Here is a 20,098-nt window from a genome sequence, read left to right as displayed (position 1 = left end):
AGATTGATTTTAAGTTTTAGAGTCACTGGAGATAGTAACTGATGTCCTTTGGGTTGTTAAGAGACCAAATGCTTTAATAAATATATAATGGTTTAGCTGTTAACACCAGTGTTTATTCCGTTCATTCTGGGGAATATTTCATTATGCACTGAATATAGAAGAAGTTGTTGCCACCTTCTTTTTGGAAATTTTCATTTCATAGTAATTTTCTCTCAAAGTATGCTTAGCTTTTATATGATCTGTCTTTATTGATTTTGATGGAACCAGAAGCACAATACTGGAGAGGTAGGATATTCTTGCAGTACTTACGACAGAGTCAAAAAAGAATAGTTGGATATCTCCCAAGGAAGCCTTTCTTTTATGACTGTCAGCTCAACAGAACTAGTTAAAGGTTTAGATTAGTACTTGTGAGGTGTTTACCCTAGTATAACTGGACCACCAGGACATGAGCTAGGTATCTGTCCTGCCACGTCTTCCATGAGGGCTTAACCCTGTTTAAATGGAGACCTTCAGAGAGCACTACTGCTCACTAAAGGGACCCATTACTTTTCAGGCCATGAACAGACTGACATGTACCCTGGCTGCTGTAGTAAGTGACAGCAAATATATTTCCAGCTCCTCTTTCCTGCCCAAGCTGTATGAGCAAGAAGTGGTGTTTTCAAAGCAGCTTTCCTCTTTGTCATTGTATGGTCACACTCCGAGTTGAAACTCTCATTTATTTCAGGCTGTAGTCACAGTTACATGGTTGAAACTACTTATATGATCAGGTGCCAGCTGGAAGGGCTGTAGAGTCTGGCCTATCATCTGCTGTTAAACGTCCCTATTAATGGAAGTAATCCATTAGTTATTCATTAGATGCATAATCGCATGCAAACTAACTCAGTTATATGATTTAAGAACATGTAAATATTTGTGCGCTGTATTTGACATCAGATTCTCTGCTTTTCTCTAAAGTGAGAATGAAATAGCTGTTGGGTATCTCCTCAGAACTATAATGGCTTTTAATACAAGCTAAAGCAATGACATGAATTTGATTACTTCCACACTCCATTAAGCCTGATATGAACAAAGAGCAGCAAAGATGAGGAAAAAGCACCATTTGTCAAGTGCTGTCTTGGGTTGCAGACACTATTGCTATTTTTCAGAAATGTCACTGCAGACAAATAGGAGGAAAAGCAAGTTCCTTAATCCAGCATGATTTTCACTCAGCTATCACCTCTTGGCCTACATTGTATATTTGTTGCAGTACCTTAGTTAACAAGCAAGGTGCTGGTGGAGTCATCATACTCTCCAAATGTTCGTGTTTCACTCTGACTCTTAATATCTCAACATTTTTTTTTCCTCCTGGTTGACAATGTAATTCTCTGCCTTTGCACAATACATGCACAGAATGGATATCTATACACTCAGATACCCCTCTCACTTTTGTCTGCCTACTCTCAGCCACTCTCAGGTCATCACGGAAGGGACCCCAATAACATTAATTTGTTCATTCACAACTACAGTCAGTGACATTCAGTTCATCAGTGTTAAAGAACAATGTTTCTATACAGGTTTGGATGTATAATGAACCACCAGGTATTACATTTACCCTGTAAGTGGAACAAATGCATGGTGTCCGTCCTAGCCCTGGAATAACTAAGGGCTATGCTTAAGGCAGTTTAAAAGGCTCTCACCTCAATGAGGATTTCTATAGCAGCAAAGCAAAGAACACGAACCCATCACCTCATTCAGCTAGGGTACTGCTTTTTATATGTAAATACAATTTTTTTGTTTAATTTTTAGTTTTTACCCACCAGGACATTACATTCACGTGACTGAGGATATACAGACTGTCACTGGACTTCATCAAACCATGCAGATTGCAAAGGGTTGCTGGAAGGTCTGGCTGAATATCCTGTTTTGCAGACACAAATAGCCCTGAGCAGAAATGAAAGGAAGGGGCAGTGTGGAAGGGGATAAGTACAAGGATGTGTCTCTGGGTCTGTGAAGCTGACTTCTTTGGCTAATGGCATACACTCCACTGTTCTTAGATCTTCCTTAAGAACACCAGCTCATCTCATGCATCTTTTTGAAATGCAACTTTTGTTTCAAAAGCTGCTGGAGACAGTTAGTGAAAAAAATCTAATAAGATTACCCAAAGCTGACAAGGTCAAATGATTGTTTTCATTAAAATATTTGAGCCTCTTGGAAATGTTAGTTCAAGTCTGCCTCTACTGCTTTTTTAAAAAAAGACAGTTTGTCTCTCTTTTGATATTTACGTTGAAACAGGCTGAAGCTGAAAACCAGCCTGGAAGGAAAAGGACATAATATTCCCTCCTTAAATGAATCTGCCTTCTAGAAACAACTTAACGTAGACATTACAAGGCTGGTATTTATATAACTCTATAGGCAAGTTTGCCTCTTAGAGAGCTTGTGTCTGAGGGGACACGCACATAAACTAAAAAAGGGGAAGATCCCATACAGGCTGATAGCTGTGCGATATTTGGTTGTGCCGTTCTTTGCCCTGATGTTGAATTTGTGAGAGCAGATATGTTCAGAAGCCTCCGTCTTTCTTTTTTGTTTCCCTTTTTTGGAATTTTACTAAAAATAGGCATAGCCCTCCCCTGAAATGGCTCTCTGCACAACTTGCTTTCATAAACCATGAACTAAAACTCTTACAGTCTGAAAAAAAATCAGTACTCAAGATAGCATTTCCAACCAGTCCATAATTCCTACTGTCTTCCTTGAGGGACATGCCTAAAATTATGTGCATGTCTTCTATAGTGATGGATTTCAGCACCTGGTAAACAAGTACAATAAATACCTAACTCTGTTAACATAAGGAGCAAGACATTTCCCTGCTTCTGTCTGCTTGTGGAATAGCCTCATTTGAGCCCAAGATAGGAGAAGGGCTAATGACATACTCTAATACTGTAGTCACATAGAAAACCATTTTCCCCTCATGCAAAATTTTTCAAGATTTCATCTTCTCAGAGGAACTAAATAATTGTTTTTTTCAGAGTTTCCTTTAAGAGAAACTGAAAAAAGAAGTCATCTGTAACATGTCAGATATTGTGGTAACAAGAATATTTATACAGGAGATGGAAAACCCGGATTCAAGTCTCTGCTCCTTCTTTCCCATCTCACTTGAATGCTTCAGACGTGTGGGATGTGACATTATGAAGTCTTTCTCTCCCACATGTAAATGAATCACAGTGTAACCTCCTTCAGACCCTTCTGAGGATAGATACCAGGGTCTGAATCAAAGGTGACTGTTGTCTGTAAAGCTTTACTACTCACTGCTATACTAGAAAGCATGGAGTGACTGAGGTCTAGAAGTACAGAAAAAATAAAACACTTAGCCTTGTGGTCAAGGCAATGGATTATTCAGTTCTATCCTTGGTTCTGTCACAGACTTCCTTGATGGTACAAAAACTTATTACAGGTATTACTTAGCACAGACAAGATGAAATAGGAGAAGGATGATGGCTCCAGTTGTAGTAGGAAAAGACAACACGTCATTACTTACCAATTTATTCATACATTCATGAACCTATGCTAATTGCTACAGAGAAAAATGACAGTGACAATGCACTAGCACCAGTAGCCTGAACACTTTGTCAAGGTTTGAAAGCTTAAACAGTTCTGCTTCATTACTTCTCAAAGAGCAAATTCCTCATACTGTTTCCAAATAAGTGTTTATTATCTAAATACAATAAAGTAGAAAGCAACTCTGGCCAAAATTTGATGACAAGCAGAAATTAGAAAAGTAAATGCCATAGAAATTTGAGTTTGCGTGTTTCAGAGTAGTTTTTAATAGCTTTTATTTTTTTCATTAAAAGCAACTGTCATTTTGTTGCAACATCCCATATTTAGTTTCTAAATCATCTGGAGATTGTCCTCTAATTGAAAAAAATCCAGCCTCCTCCTTCTCAAAATAAAAATAAAAATCCAGGAAATACTCTTGCATTCCAGTCAAGAGAGAGCTAGCATATACTAGCACACTCAGAGCTTCAATAATGCAACATAGTACACTGAAAGTAACTCAGTGTTTTAAAACAGCTGGGCTGGAGGAAGAAACAATTCCATAGCAGTTTAGTAGCACAGTGCTTGAGCAATTTCTGCAATTAAAGCAAATCTGAGCAGTGCAGAAGAGATCCAGTATCAAAGAGAGATTACAAACAACCCAGGCCATGTGAATTCCACTAAAAGCTCTGGTGGGAGCAAGACAACAATGTTAATTTCTTAAATACAGATTTAATTTTCATATTTCTCATGTCCTGTGTGAACAGCCACAATTAGATGCTAAAATGCTCTGCCCAGGTGTGTAGGTACAGCAATCTAAACTAGGTTACTAGCCTGCTACCCAGTCTACTAAGTAGGAACATACTGTCAGGTCATTTGGACATTCAGGAGCTCCAAATGATTTCAGTGGGAAAAGCTAGGTGTTATGTGCTTTTGCACATTAATTAAACCAATGGATTTAGGTCCCTGTTTCATAGAGGAGAAGCTTTGGTCAGTGCTTCTATTACATGCCTCAGATCTGCAATTTCTAGTCAATGACTTAACAGGGAATTAATGGTGCATGGCACCTCTTCAGTTCAAGGCCATGTTGCAAAAACTGTACTCATTTTTCTCTGCATGAGACAGTCAATAAACATTTGTCTTCTTTTGTCAACATACAGCTATGTAGGATGCACTGTATGAAAAACACATGGAAGATGTGAGATACAAAAATATGAAAAATACCGTTCTGTGCCAACATTAACTCAGAAAATGTCAGTATGGTGTGAGCTGTAAAGTGACCTGGCAGAGATTCAAAATGCATAGCTGGCATTAGCTAAACAGTGCTGAACTGGGCATCAAAGAGAAGTGATTTACACAACCAATTAGTGTTTCTCCATTGCTCTCTTTATACATACAGTAACTGAATTTTCTTTTCATCTGTGGAGGCAACCAAGCTTCAGAGTCACCAAGTTAAATCTTACATTGCCTTTTTACTTCAGCTAGTTTGGTTGGCCTTGTGCCACAGCTATATACCCTTGGACCTCAGTCCTGAGGAATGAAGTCAGCACCTTTCATTATTCAGTTTCAGAGAAATCATATCTAGGTCTTAAAAATAGGTCATGGCAATTTTCTTTACATATACTAAAAGAGGAAGTTTTAGCTTCTCTTAGAAAATAAGATTAAATTTTTTCCTTGAAAAGTTTGGTCAGAGGCTTCCCTGGCAATGTAACTCATATTGTTCCAACACACTAAGTACTTGCACTCACTGTGCAGAAAATGTTTTGGTTCTTCTTGCAACAGCCAGGAGTAGAGCAGCATGGACCTTCTGGGAAATGAACGGGACTGAGAACTGGTTTGAATAGCCTCATTCACCCTGAAAAGCATCTCAGACTATCCCAGGGACCAAAGAAGACAGCAGCAGCACAGTCACCAGATCACAGCTGCTACACAATGCTCTTACTTCTGCAATTAAAAGAACATCTCTGACCTGATTATTTACTTCCTTAGTAACTGAGTTCTTCCCTTAGAAAGTGGCAAGTTTTATGCTGAGGACAAAACAATCTGACATGAAAGGAAGATTTTGAAACATTTCATATTCATCAGTGCTGTGTTTTGTATTACATTGATAGAATGAAAATCAAGAAAAAACTTGAAGTGTTTACTGATTTAGTTATATATTATCTAAACTGGACACGTCAAGTTTAATGTTTTAATGACATTTTCTTAAAATGGTGCTTGTAGACTTGGATTCCCTGACAAGATTGTTTATTGAAGAGTAAATAACAGAACTGCGTGCTTATCAGTTGGCCACTGACTCATAATTTTTCCATGGTAATTAAAATGCTTAGACTCCCACCCACTATGGAAAAGAATATATAAAATGATAAGGAGCCCTGTCTGAGATATTTACATTTGTGACATGCTGCTTCAGAGATGCCACTGCTCAGCCTTGCATTCAAGTACCAACAATGTTGAGAAATCAGATCTTGGAAGATAACAGTGCAGCCTTCCAGAGGATTTGATCTGGACAGTGTCAGTGACGACATTTTATTAACAACTGTCAGCAAGAGAATGCGTCATTACTTAACCAAAAATGTGTTTGACAGGAAATCAAGCAGATTTTATATAGTAGCAGATATAAAAGATTTATATCAGCAAGATACCAAATACTGCTAAGTAATGTGTCTTGGGCCCCTTTACTTGAAGGTGTGTGGAGGAAGTTCTTTTCTTTGACGTAACTTCAGTTTTAATGGAGCAGAAGAACTTATATTTGTGCAATCAAACTCTGTGCTGGGTCATCCCTTCAATGTATGTGGTTTGGATATGAGAACAGCGGGTTTAACAAGTGTATTACTCAGATGAGGGAATCCAGTCTATCCTGTTAGGTTTGCATACCACTGATTATGACAGGTGATGGTTGCCAGTATTCACTGGAATTAGTTGTGAATTAGCCCTACAAAAAGCAAAAAACAGTGGGCATTTCTTTCCAAATACTTTAATCCAATGCTTAGATTTAGGAGGGTTATTTTCTAAAACGTTAAAGCCAATACTTTTCTCAGTAGCAACGACTGGGATAAAGTTTCTTCCTACTATAGTAAAGTTATGTTGCTCTGCTCAGCCCTGGTGAAGTTTAAGAAATGGCATCTAACTGTTGTAATATGCCTTTTCCCCTGGTACATCTTGAAAAAAAAACTTTGAAAAAAAAATCTGCCTTTTGGAAAACTCATGTTTTACGTAAATTTTTGGGGTGTCAGTTTAAAAAATCTGTAGTATTTTGGGTGTGGCATGCAAACTACTCACAAGAATGAGGATCAAGAAAGTTGGGTTCTAGGCCTGCAAATGAATGTGTGATCTTGAGCTAATTGCTCGAGCTATGATTTACTGCTGTTTTGGTCCTCAGCGTAACACACATTAAGGAGGACAAAATTTTAGGAAGTGTTGACTAGTAGTAGATCTTTTAAAGAAGAGAATATTTATTTATAAACCATTAAATCCTTATTTACTGTTAAAAATCTCAAGCAGCACTTTGATTTTTTCCACTGTCTGTTGGGCCAAAAACATTTATTTAATAGGGACTGAAGATTTTGCAGGTGGCCTTGGTAATTTAAATAAGCAAGTCTCTTTAAGCCTAATTTGAAGTAACCTCTAATTTCAATGGGAATTGGGTGCCCAAATCCCTTTACAGCAGATGCTTTCGAAGCTCCCTAGAGAAATGCTCAACTGGTGAGAATTTTTCGCTTAGTACTTCTGCTGTGGGGTTATGTCAAACTAGAAGACCCTTATATTATCCACTGATTGTTCTGGCATAGCACGGAGTATGCAGTATGATAAATAATGAAAGGTTCAAATTTTCCACTGCCTCTTCTAGTCTTTTGTATCTGTGCAGAAGAAACATAACACTTTATTATTCTGTCTCAGTAGCATTTCACATCTGCCTAGCAAAGACACAAGTGACAAAGCCTAAGCCAGTACAGTCAGTGAAGAATGAACCAATTCCAACATTAAAAAAAGAGGTGCCCTTCCTCCATTCTTCCTCAGGATTGATTTCACTCAGATTCAAAGCTGGATCTGTTTGTTATTCTCAGAAACATTATTATTTATTCTATTTATCATTACAGAGTTGCATTCTGCAGAGCCATAATTATTACTAAATTCTGGTGACAGAATATCAATTGTAAGCAAAAAGAAATACATCATAATTTTCCTGATTTGCTAGCACAGGAGCAATCTTTCTGGATGTAAACACTGCAAGCATCCATTCAGCAATATTGTTAAACATTGAATGCTATAAAGCTGCCTTCATAGATATTTTTCTGAGAATAACTGCTTATTCTAAACCAGAGTCTAGTATGTATTGCATTTCAAAAGAGGTAATGCCCAAAATTTTACTTACTATTGGATTTCTGTAGCTTACAAAACCCAAGCTTCCAGTAATAAAATAATGTCAGAATGATCAGTCAAATGATCTGGGTCAGCAACTATTCTCACAATGACACAAATTCTACAGATTAACATACTGACAACATCCATTCTCTTTCACAAAAAGAAATGTCTTGATCTTTGCTTTCAGGAGCTAAAAGTTAGTTACTTTCCTGAAGATTTCTACTAGGGCAAAAAACAAGGATCACTTATAATTTATCTGAAGGGAGAAAATGTTGACATAGCTGCTAACCATGAAATTTGACTTGCACTTTCTTAGAGAAAATGGAAAATATGGATTTTTTTTTTCCCCTGAGAAGTATTTCTAAAAATGGCAGAGAGTATATAGCTTCTGTACCCCACACAGTATATACTGTTGTGACTGAATTCACTATTCAAAATTCAGAATTTATTCAGTGCGATTATTAGGAATTTTTGTTCTCTATTTCTTCAATATCATTCCTTGCACTCTACTTGCCATTAGGACTGTTGGTGAGATGATGTGGCAACAAAGACTAGAAGAGATCAGAGTAAAAATTTATCTCCTTATTAGATTGGGACTGTTACTTCACAGTCATTCTTTATTAACCTTCTTTTCGAGATAAATACAGCAAAGATGCACAAATAGATGACTTGTTAAGCCCATTCTCTTTCAGGTAAGGAACTTTAAAATCTCTACATCTAAAAGGGATTTCAGTTTAAATTGAAACTGTGAAGTCTACTGGATCCATTTTGTGTATTATGCCCCTGACAAATGTACAAATATAACATTCATTTCAGGCAGACAAATACCCACAGTCCTCAGAGACTGAGGCTGAAATGTTAAAAACCACCTGTGGAATCTCTGCAGCCAAATCCTTTTAAAATTAAATACATATTTTTCCAAAGTTTTCCAAAAGCTCTTCCAAAACCCAGCTTCCTAACATTCTCTCTGGTTACCTTGATGTTTTCAGTGCAACAGGAAAGATGTTTTAAAGGTATTTTGAAAAAGAGCTTATGAGAACTTCAAGAACTTTAAACACTGATATAATATGCCATGGAGCAACCTTAAGAAAACCATTCACCATTATTTCAACCTTCTTTTCCCAATCATATCTGAAGCCAGAGTTGCTAGCTTCTGTTTTGCTACCTATAGCCAGTTTCCACTAATACCAACAGCAAGACAAGCAGTGATTTCAGCAGGATGTGGATCAGGTCATATATCCACATATTTAAACTTAGTTCCCAACTCACACTTTCTCCTGGAAAAGCTGCAATTGATAACACTGCTGGGAAGATCAGAGGAAATGTATGTGTTTGTGTGCATAGAAAACACTATTCAAAACACTATTGCATGGAGCTTTAAATGGCTTTAAAATTTTCTTTTCTATTGATGTTCAAGAATAAAATGATTGTTCTTAATTGCTATTATTTACAGCATTTGAAGCTCAAGTGCAGAGGTGGAGCATGCTGGTGTGACCCTTCCCACACCCCCAGACGATTGGCTGGAGGGAAAGTTATAATGCTCAGCCAGCAACTCAGAAATAGCTGTAGCCCAGGGCATAGCTCTATGTAAGTCAACAATTCCAGAAGCACAATTATTACCTGTGATCATCAATCAGTACAAAACCACACTGAGTCCTGCTGAAAGCAGCTGAAAATGTTCCATGCTGGAAAGTCAGGTTATAGTTTATTTCTTTTTTCTTTTCTTTTTCTTTTTTTTTTTTTTGAGAGAGAGCTGGATAAAATATGTCATGTTTCATTAGAACGCTGTCTTTACATCTTTTTTAGGAACTCACATGGTGGACATCTTAGATAGACAACTTTCAAAGTCCAGTGTTTGATTTAAGAGATATTTGTATCCCACGGACACTTAATTTCAAAAGTAGTAGTGGTATTAGGAATTTCTAAACGTACATTATTGTGCTGCCTTTACCATTTAAAGTTTCCTCTTAATCAAGTGCATGTATACAGAGTAGCAAACATGGGATTTTATAGCTGATTTGTTATTTCAGAAAGCATTAAAAACAAGTAAAGCATTTAGGCTTAAAACAAGGAATGTAAAATTCACCAAACCACTCCCCATGGTCATGGCAAAAAGGACAGATTATGCTACAGGACATTTCAGTCAAGATACCTTGCCTACCAATGGTAAGACAGTATATTGTCTACACAGGACACAACATGACTTGAAGCAAACTACTCGAGAATTTCTGTGCTCTTTGGGAGACAGCCAAAAATAAATCTGTGTCATAGGTTTATTGCACCATTATGGAAAACTGAGAATAGAGTGGGCTAGGTCTGAACTCACAGTTTCAGCACTTACTTCTAATCCCCACAAGGCAAAACCTCATTTCACATGACTTATGTGCAGGGGTTAAAGAAACAGCACAAGCTTCTGATACTATGCCTGCAAACAGAAGGGACAGAATCCCAAAGCACTCTTTTGTTTCCAGTGAAAAGGAAGTAATCAAAATCACTGTCACTTACTCTCTGTTGGCAGCACAGGGGGAAGTGTGGTCTTAGGCTTCTTGGTCTTCTTCTCAGTAGGCTTTGAGGTCTTTGTGGATGAGGCATCTGCAATCAAAACAAATAATAAAATACAAATCCTATTTAAAAACTGATAATGAAAAAGCTGCCTATTAACATCAGTTTGTTTTCGATCTTTCTGCAAAGTTAGGGGAAATTCCTGTCCTTTTGGTTTTTAAGAAAGATTTTCTGCACAGGCTTGCTGGAGAATGTCACATCCTAAAAGGAAGAGGGAGCAGAGAGGGAGAAGCCCTCTGTGAAAGCTGCTGCGCTGAGAACCTGAGAAAGCAACTAGACGAGAGGCACCATCTAAGCTGATAGGTCTGTTTTAACTGAATAGAACAAAGTACAATGTGCACAAAGCTGCTTTAGGCAGTGCATGGAAGAGGGAAACAAAGGCATATTTGAAGCATCATTTCATCCAAAAGAATCTCTTGCCATGTCATTCTTCTATTCCATTGTCTATGTGATCTATATAGATGAACACATTTTGAAAAGTAGCATTTCTTCTGTATGTTTAAATCTTTCCAAGAAGATATTCTTACACAGTGGTTCATTCCTACAGAAAAATGGCAAAAGGGACACCACAGGACTCGAGTATGATGGATTTCATTATTCTCAAGATTGCATAGCTCATATCCAGCAGCTACTCAGCACTGCAGGCTCCACTGACAGCTGAGAGTCAATACAAGCTCTCTTCCCTATGTATCCCATATGACATAGACACATATAACTAGAAGGTGCAACCTTTTTTTCAGCAAGGTTGTCCCAGGTCGAGCATGTCATATAATGCAAATCCTAACGAGCTCCATGTGTTGGATTGTTTGATCCTGATATTTCTCTTTGGAAGAAAGATCCCAAACTTGGATTATTATCTCAGCAATAGCTGTATCAATTTATAGCTTTCAAATATTCAGCTTTCAGAGGATTTGTGCATGAGATTGCTGTTTGAAATTTAGTTACCAGAGAAAAGATAACATAAATGTTACAGAACCACCTAGTTCAGTCACCTACTTCTAGGTGGCACAGCATGAAAATTGGTCTCTCTAAGTTTCCTCAAAAGTTAACAGGGGAAGACAGAATCTCCTAGCACACAATTCAGAGCAGAAGGCTGTGCTAGATCTGAGTTCAGACACTGAGATTCTACAGATTTGTCCCTGAGCTAATTTCACAACTGAAGTAAAATACTCCTCCAATCTGATTTGAGTCCATGGGGCCAAAAGGAATATAATGATATTTATGGATACTTGTTGAGTCTAAAAATCAGCAGCTGGGATGCTGACAGCAGACTGAATAGAAGGGAGCAATTTTAATTGTTGTTTTTTATCACAATTCTAATTTAAAAATAACAGTCATCCCCTCTGCCAGTCACAGACATGGGAGATCAAATGGCGTCTCTCCTAAATAGCTAGAGTTTGCTGTAGTGCCATTCCTCAAAAAGCTCTTCTCAGCCATACAAAGCAGCATGCCAGTAGGGAATGGAAAAGACAGATGAGACAGCCAGTATCAAGGTAAGGAATATGGTCATTCTGGTGTCCAATATTACGTGAGCAGGTAGCTCCTAACACCATGGGTGCCACTATCAGGGTGAGCCAGACAGCTGATGGAATGCCATTCATGTCATCATGCAATGAATATGTCATGAGCTTACAGCCTCCCATGATCAAGACTTTGCAAGCCAAAGTCTACTTCCAGCCTCCTAGAACATGCATTGCCCAGCAGGAAACTGGAAGTGGGAAATATGCTAAGGGAGGCTTCAAGAAAAGCAACTACTTGAAGATCAGAAGGCAAAGTCAAAGGGAAGAACACATAGGTGACTGAGACATTTAAAAGATGCTAGGGCAGCTCTGGAGAACTACTGTGTGCTAAGCACTTGATGATCTGATCCTTTAACCCTCTGCATCCGTGGTAGTTAAGGTGTTACAGGGTACTAGATTTTGCTTAAAGCCTCTTCTTGATAGTCTTCTTTGAACTTCATTGCTGGTAAAATGTATTACTTTAAATTACAGAAATATAAACAATAGCTTATCAAATATCTAAGCCAGACTACATTGTGACCGTAGTACCATAGAAGATGCCATTACAGGAACCAATATAATTAATTGTAATTATATGTATAATTAATTCCTTTTCCAGCTACATGAAGACTGACCCTTCCTGATGGAGTTACAGGATGACATTCTTAGCTTGTGCCATGCTACGTTAGGAAAACAAATAATAGTTTTCTTTTCTAGACCTCCTGCCCCAAATACCACATCTGCAACACAGTTGTGAAGGCTTAGTACCTAAGATCTACGTTATTGGGCTTGTTTAGTTTTGTGTTCTTTTTAGTTACAATGGAAAGTATCAGAGTATTCAAAGAGGAGCTCACCAGAAGGTGAGCTGATAAGAAGCACATTGGTTACTTAAAGTGTCTTAAGTAACTTAAAGTCCACGGCAGTTTTAAAAGTCTGTGCTCTCAACCTCATGACAAAATATATGCCCAAGGCCAAGATTACTTGGCAAGAGTACAGTGTCATCAGCATGACTGAGGCTGAAAACGGGTACGTCAGTCAGCAAATTCTCCATGTTCTAAGACTATGGCATAGAAGGGTGGTTGAGCTGCTAATTTGTTTATTTTTATTCACTTCCACCAGGAAAAAAAAATGACCAAATGTAATTGAATGCAAAGAATTGAAAAGTTCTAGACTGAGAAATGTGCCATACATAGTCCTGAGGCAGACTGGTACCCAGGCTCACACACTGAATTCTTACGTGCTCTTAAAGAATGCATACAGCTCAGAAGCAAATCTTCATGGGTTCAACTTACTGCTCTAAAATCCTTGTAGAAATCCAGTGGGCAGCAAGAGAACATAGGCTATTCCACAAAGCAGCCAGAGCCCTTGGCTCTGTACTGTCTCTCTGCTCATGCTCCTTTATGGTAGACACTGAATTACGTATTGACTGAAAAGTGCAGGAGGGAAGAGGGCAGTGTTCTTTTTTGTGTATGTGGTTCATAAAGGCTGGTATTGGGAAATAAAAGGGGGAAGGAGGAAGTTCTAAGGAAGGGTTTTGCCCATATCCAGCAAAGTACTTACCTTCTACCAGCACTTTGCAAGCACATTCAGCTTTTCCTGCTGCATTCTCAGCTATGCATTTGTATTCGCCCCCATCTTCAGGCATGGTCTTCTCAATGGTAAGTGAACACAGTGTCCCTAATACAAAGGAAGGAGAGATCAAATGGATGTAAAGTTGCAGTTCACAAAAATCTTAGTGCTATTAAGGAACATAAAGTATCAAATGATCCAATCCTTTACTACAGGTGATCTTCACTGCTAGAAAAAGATGTTTTGTCCTTAAAAATTCAACATTGGAACCAACATTCAGAATTGGAACCTTATTAATGCTAAATAAAATAAAAACACATTGATAGATAAATTGAATCTTATTGCTGTTCCCTAGGATACTCAAGACCCAGAGGAGAATCTCTGCTGCTGTTCCGTGTCTTACAGCAGGGATAAGAAGTCCTCATGCCGATGATCTTTCTCCAAAAGTGCTAGTAGCGTAGGACTGTAAATAAGAGGGCTTCAGTCAAGTAACCATCTGCAATATTTTGATTCAGCCTTATCTCTAGCACTCCCATGAGCATCCACGTGTGAAAGCAGAACTTCAGCTTAGTGCCCAAGTTTAAAAATGACACTGACAACCATTTTCTTTTTGCTTTAATTACTCAGAGAACAAGTGTCTGATATTGTAAAACATCTGTTAGAAAGTCCAATATATCCGTGGCAATCAAATTTGTCACCGCAACAAATCCATTTCTTTTCAAACAAAAATCCAAAATTTGACTTCATTGGGTTTGCAGAAACAGGATGTGACATAAGCTCTGTAGTTACCAAGGGAAGCTTGGTATGACCCAAGGGAAATACATTTCCTCTCAAAAAATAAAACTCTGTGAACCAAAACAGAAGCTGTTCCCAGTAGCCGGGGGATGAGGAAGGAGAGCTGTGGTTTACCTAATCCCTTACGCTTACTTGCATTGCTTCGAACAACGCAGTACTTTGCTCCCCAGGGAGAATCCCAATTAAAACACTCCAGACTTTCCCCTTCCACATATCCCTCAGTGAAGGTGAAGTGTGGGCTTAACTTTCTCCTTCCTCACTGGAAAGCCTGGCCCATCCCCTAAACACAGCCTGAGACATTGTGCACTTCCACCCATTGCTGTTAGCTTGTCCAGAATGCCTCCACCCTCCACACAGCCGCAGGGATAGCTTCCCCCTTCCTCCATTCGCCTTTCTCACAGTCTCTCCTAATTAATGGCAAGATTGGATAGATGATCTTTTTTAGACATGTCCCCTGTGTCCTGAGACGTAAGGAAATTTCCCAGCATCTCTTGCTATTTGCCACCTTTCTCTCTATGTTAACTGGAGGCTGCCTTCTGCCTTCCAGAGTGCCTAATCCCAGGCTCCCCATCAAATATATCCCTTGTGTTGTGGGAGATGGCACAGGCAAAGGTGACACTGGTCCTTGAAAAGGACCTTGAAAAGTCCTTGAAAAGAACACCCCTCTGTCAGAAGAACTTTGAGAGTTTACTGGCTCCCCTTGGAGACTAGACCTCAGTTCTGACCTGGCAATTATGCTTTTGGCATTCAGATATTCCCTCATTGTAAAACTGGATGTTATTATTCAAGACAAATCTTATAAAAAAACATTCAAATGGTTCCCAACAAATCTGGTTTGCCAGACATACACAAGGGCTAGAAGAAAATGAATTTTTCCCACCTCCTCATCCTCCACAGAATCAAGAAGCTCTAAATAATGACAATTTTCCCCCTGAGAAACAATGTTAAAACTATCCCAGAGGAGAACTGACCCCTCACTCACATGTGCTGTGCTCAGCTAACCATAGGGTCAAAAGAAAAGCCACGTGCCTTCCCTGAGACAACTCATCTCCATGAGTCAGGCTGAGCCAAAAATGTCACGAGCTGCAGTTCCATTCCAAATGGAGGAGGGACACTAGAAAAGTATTCTTGCAGGCGTCTAGCAAATATAAATTCACGTGTCTCTGCTGTTTAAAGAGACAGCTGGAGACCAAGCCAAAGATAACTTCCAGTATAAGAATTTGTATAAATCTATATAACATGATTAGAAAAGATCACACATCAGAACCTAAAAATGCTATTGCAAAAGAACATAAACTATGGAAGAAAGACACATACACATGAAGGAGATCTCTGGCCACCTTACTGTAGGGAAGGAGTCTGGCCTGTAAAGATAACTGGATCATTAAGGGACTGGAACAAAGCAGCATTTACTTCGTTTTTGCTGGCATTTTCTTCCTGCTCAAAAGCCCTTCCTCCCCTGCATGCTAATCAGCTCATTGAAGGCTAATGTGACATAGGGTCATTCCTCACCACTCATACTGTTGCAGTGTTGTCCATACAGTATACTGCAGCAATATAAGTTAACGCCTTATGAAAAACACTTCCTTATGCAGCATATACAAACAGAAACATCCCACCCTAACAATAAGTCATTGCCCACACTTATACTAAAATCTAGAAGCAAATCTTAGCATTTTCTCATGACAATCCTCAACTTGCCATGTGCATTCAGTGCTGTATTAGTTTTGCTTTTAGAATCTAGCCCTGGCCAGGCTGCATGGCACGGGTCTGATCGAAGCTGCATTTGGCTTATTCCACTGGAAGCAGAGTCCTCATGAAATAATGTCAGTCTTACTCATTCCAAAAGAATATTTATGTGTTGAATTTTAATGAAGTTATTTTGTGAGAAGGAGGATGAAGGAAATCTGTTTCTTCAAGGGCTGCATCCTTTTTGTCCTGACTGCCACCCCCCTGCAGCAATAATCTGTATCCTGTTTCCCTCTACTTCTTCATACTCCCCAGCAATTACACTGGAACAGCACGTACAAAGTACATGGGGATTGCAGGGCTTGTTGCTACCACCAGATGCAATGGTGGTATTCTGCCCTCAGTGGAGGAGTGAAGGTGAAATGAGATAATTTGGGTCATTCTCATTTATTTAGCCACTAGTTTTCATTAAACTGTGGACTACTAGGACTTAGTGTGAAATTGGCCAATGGTTCAAAAAAGTATTAGCCAGGCTGGGTCAGGAGTGTAAGGAGAGGCTGAGAGCGCACACGGCTGTAGAAACCTCATTTTCTTAGAAAACCAGAAAAAAAAACCCAAAACAAACAGGCAAAACTTGATGAGATTTCATAAGGACAGGAAACTCCCAAATAGGCCTATGTTCTGTGATCTAGAGCTACAGTCAATTCCCGGGGCTAGAAGGCCAAATGTCTTTCAATGAAGTATTTGGTATTTCCTCTGCAAAAACCCTTCATGACCTGAAACAAGCTTATTTTCTCATAACTGCAAGAAGTCCCAGACTGGTTACTCCAGTTGGGTATTCTGAGTCCTGGCACTTCACAAATCCCAGTCAACTAAAAGAATTTGCTATCAATTTTGTCCCCTCATCCCTCTACTTTTTTTTTTAGGAACCAGCCCATGGACAGTCTTCAAAACACTGTCACAAAGGGCAGGATTGGAGTAAACATGAATACTGGGATCCTCCACTTAGACATCGGAACTGGTGCAGCTCTAGAAAAGACCTTAACAGCCACAGAAGCTGACAGTTTACTGGAGGCTCTGGTTTAGATACACAAACCCTTTCCCTTGCATTTGGAGCTATTAAAGGATTTTCTGACTAACTCAAAAATAGTGCAAGCCAGTTTAAAATATCTCTAGACTTCTGCATTCTTTCCATGAAACTCCACAGAAAGTCAACTTCAGATATAAAACAAATACACAAACCAACAAAAAACAGCTCCTGAGTCTAATTCCCTGCACTGGCATCTAGCTGGCCAACATCCTGACTCCTATCTGTGATGCAGACTGAAGTTTATGTCTTTCTCATTTGTATCCCATGGGATAAAGAAGTACTATGGGGTATTTAGGCAATATTAATAAATACTAGGCCATGAGAAATTGTGCCTAGGAACCATAACAAATTTGTTAAGGAACTCGTTGGCTCACTGGTGTTAATTTTCTAATAAATCACAAATTGTCTGGGAAAGTGCAAATATGTGCTAGTGTCACAGTCATGTTTAAACATGGCAAGCGGGTTGACTGGAAAATATTTGCTACAGTTACAATGACAACAGGCAAAGTAGTGAAAAAACTCATGAGTTTCAGAGAAGAAAAATTGTCAAATTTAATTGTTGTTAATTGTTAGAGTTTTAAGGAAAACAACATAAGAAACCTACTTCCGTTATTCATGAGATTACACTTTTAACTGGCAAATGTAGCTGTGTAAAGGTAATTTTCTTAGTCTTTACTGAAATATTTGTGTAAATATTCCCGTTATTCTGCTTGTAGTTTCTCCCGTTATTCTGCTTGTAGTTAATGCTATATTACTATATTAATGACATTCATGTCAGGAAGAGTTAGAGCTGCCAAAATAAAGATCTCATGAAGAAGCTGACAAGAGGAAATCACCACTTGGTATGTTTCCGGTGGATTTCCTCTGTGATCAGACTGGGACCAAAGTTATTCAGTATTTTAATCTGTGATGTAGAAGTATTCGTAAATTAACGTTGATAAACTTACAGATGATAGAAAGAATGTTGGAAAGGGAAAAGACAGAAAGAGAGAGAAAACAGGGCAGTCCTCATAAACAATCTCATTTATTTGTTAAGCTGAGTCCTATTCGCTCAAAGAAAATGGGGCTTAAGATAGTGAAATGACAAGCATCCATGGACAGCAAGGGTTGCTCTATTTTCAGAAGGTTTAAAGGTTTAATACAGAAGTAAAAAACATGAGCTGCACTGTTGTGAAGTAGAAAGAGGACCAATGACCTACAGTAAGCACAGCAATAGGAAGGTGACCTCCATCTCACCGATGCTGATACCGACATACGGTTCTGCTGCCTATTTTCTAAATAGGATAATAAACCAACAAACAGCAACTGAAGAGGAGGTATTAAAAAGAAAAACAAAACAAAACAACCCCAAGCCTCCAAGGGCTGGATAAAGTGCATTATGGAGGGAAAGTTAGTAAGAGCTTGACTTGTCAAGTTTTGAAAAAAAGAGAACTAGAGAGGTATCTTGATTACAGAGTCAAAGCCATTCTATCAAGTACAAATGGGCTTTTTATCTTAGCGGAGAAAGGAAACAAGTGTATCGAAGAAGAAACCAGATAAATTCAAATTAGATATAAGACATTGCTTTGTTTCTTGATTTAAAAACAAAACACTTAGAAAAATAATTAGACATTGCAATAAATTACCAGTGATTATAGCAAACATCTCTCTTTTGCTATCTTTAAACCTACACTACATGCATTTCTGGAAGAAGGAAGATTCAGACAAAAATGGCAGTACAGAGGGAAATTTTGTGGCATGTGACAAACATGAAGTTGTGTCAGAACTGATGCTCAGATGATCTCCCCACCCTTAAACTTTCTGAAGAAGCTTTTTTTAAGCTGCAGAATCCATCTACTTTCAGCAGTACACAGAGTTGTGTTAATTACACACCAAAGTCTTGCTCAAAGTTAATTAAAAAGAAATCGAAAAAGTCATAGCAGATCCTAGTTAGACTGATAGAGACAGACTTGCACAACTGATAGGAAGATTTAGGAGTTATGTTAAGTCACAAGAAAGTTGTTAAAGCATTATTACTAACAAGATTACCAACTCTTTATGCTGCCAAGACGCTTAGGAAGAAAAAAATGCTGTCTTACACAAAGCAATACAAACTCTGGGCATTTTCTAAGCTACACCATCATTGCTACCTGAACCTCTATTAAGTAGTTCCTCTTCAATCTATATAGTCACATTGTACTAAATCTAGCCAAAACCAGCAGAGCAAGCTGATTTTAAAATGGCAAGTTTGTCAGTTTTGACTTATATTCACTGTACACCTCAATTCTCTAGTCTAGTAAGGATGCCAGCTTCCAAACCCCTTTCACTGTGGTCTTCTAGAACGACTTTTGTAACCATGCAAAAATTTTCTATCTGGATTTTCTACCCAAGAGTGAGTCATGAAGCAGGACACTAGCACAGGGCACTGCTGTGCCAAGTACTATACAAATGTAAAACAAAATGGTTCCTGCTCTAAAGAGTTCACCGTGTGAGGAAGCTTGTTCTACTCAGTCCTTATATGTCTAACTCCACTGTAATGTCTGCTAGAGCCTTCTTAAAAACTTTTTTTCCAAACAAAAAGCCCCCCCTACCTTCAAAGAAGAACTCTCTCATATTAAAATCAACTGCCTCTTAATCACACACCATCTAAACTGCCCGTATAAATGCATAATGCTCTAATTTTTGAGTACTCTCTTTTGTTCCTTTGTTACATTACCATTTATTTTGAGATTTCACAGGCAAAAACCACATTAATATCTATCCCAGGAATGTAGATAACTGCACTCTGACAAGTGTTTAAAAGAAGAAAAATACCAAATCAAACCATTAATAAATTCCTACCAGGTCAGACATGTTCGTAAAAGAAATATGGTGTAAGAGCTCACTTTGTCATAAAAATGATACTTTAAGCAACAAATCACTCATGCCATTCAACTGACAGAATACTATTTGGGGAATTATTAAAAGAAATGGAGAAACAAGTACTGATGTTCATGATTTCAAAGGGAAATAAAACATATTAATAGTTGAAATGTAAAATGGA

At 38.4% G+C, this 20,098-nt stretch overlaps 1 protein-coding gene across 6 annotated transcripts in view; it reads right to left on the bottom strand.

Annotated features, from left to right (window-relative positions):
- The window catches only part of MYLK (myosin light chain kinase), a 225,871-nt gene that overhangs the window by 51,760 nt on the left and 154,013 nt on the right, over positions 1-20,098 (bottom strand). For all 6 annotated transcript variants that reach the window (XM_072873959.1, XM_072873957.1, XM_072873955.1 and 3 more), the window contains 2 exons: positions 13,494-13,610; positions 10,378-10,464 (listed from right to left, as the gene is read on the bottom strand). In XM_072873959.1, the coding sequence (XP_072730060.1) occupies positions 10,378-10,464; positions 13,494-13,610 (204 nt within the window). The remainder of the gene's footprint in view (positions 1-10,377; positions 10,465-13,493; positions 13,611-20,098) is intronic.

The sequence above is a fragment of the Ciconia boyciana genome, chromosome 10 (assembly GCF_034638445.1).
Source record: "Ciconia boyciana chromosome 10, ASM3463844v1, whole genome shotgun sequence".
NCBI classification, from domain to species: Eukaryota; Metazoa; Chordata; class Aves; order Ciconiiformes; family Ciconiidae; genus Ciconia; species Ciconia boyciana.
This window is presented reverse-complemented; position numbering and strand designations above follow the sequence as displayed.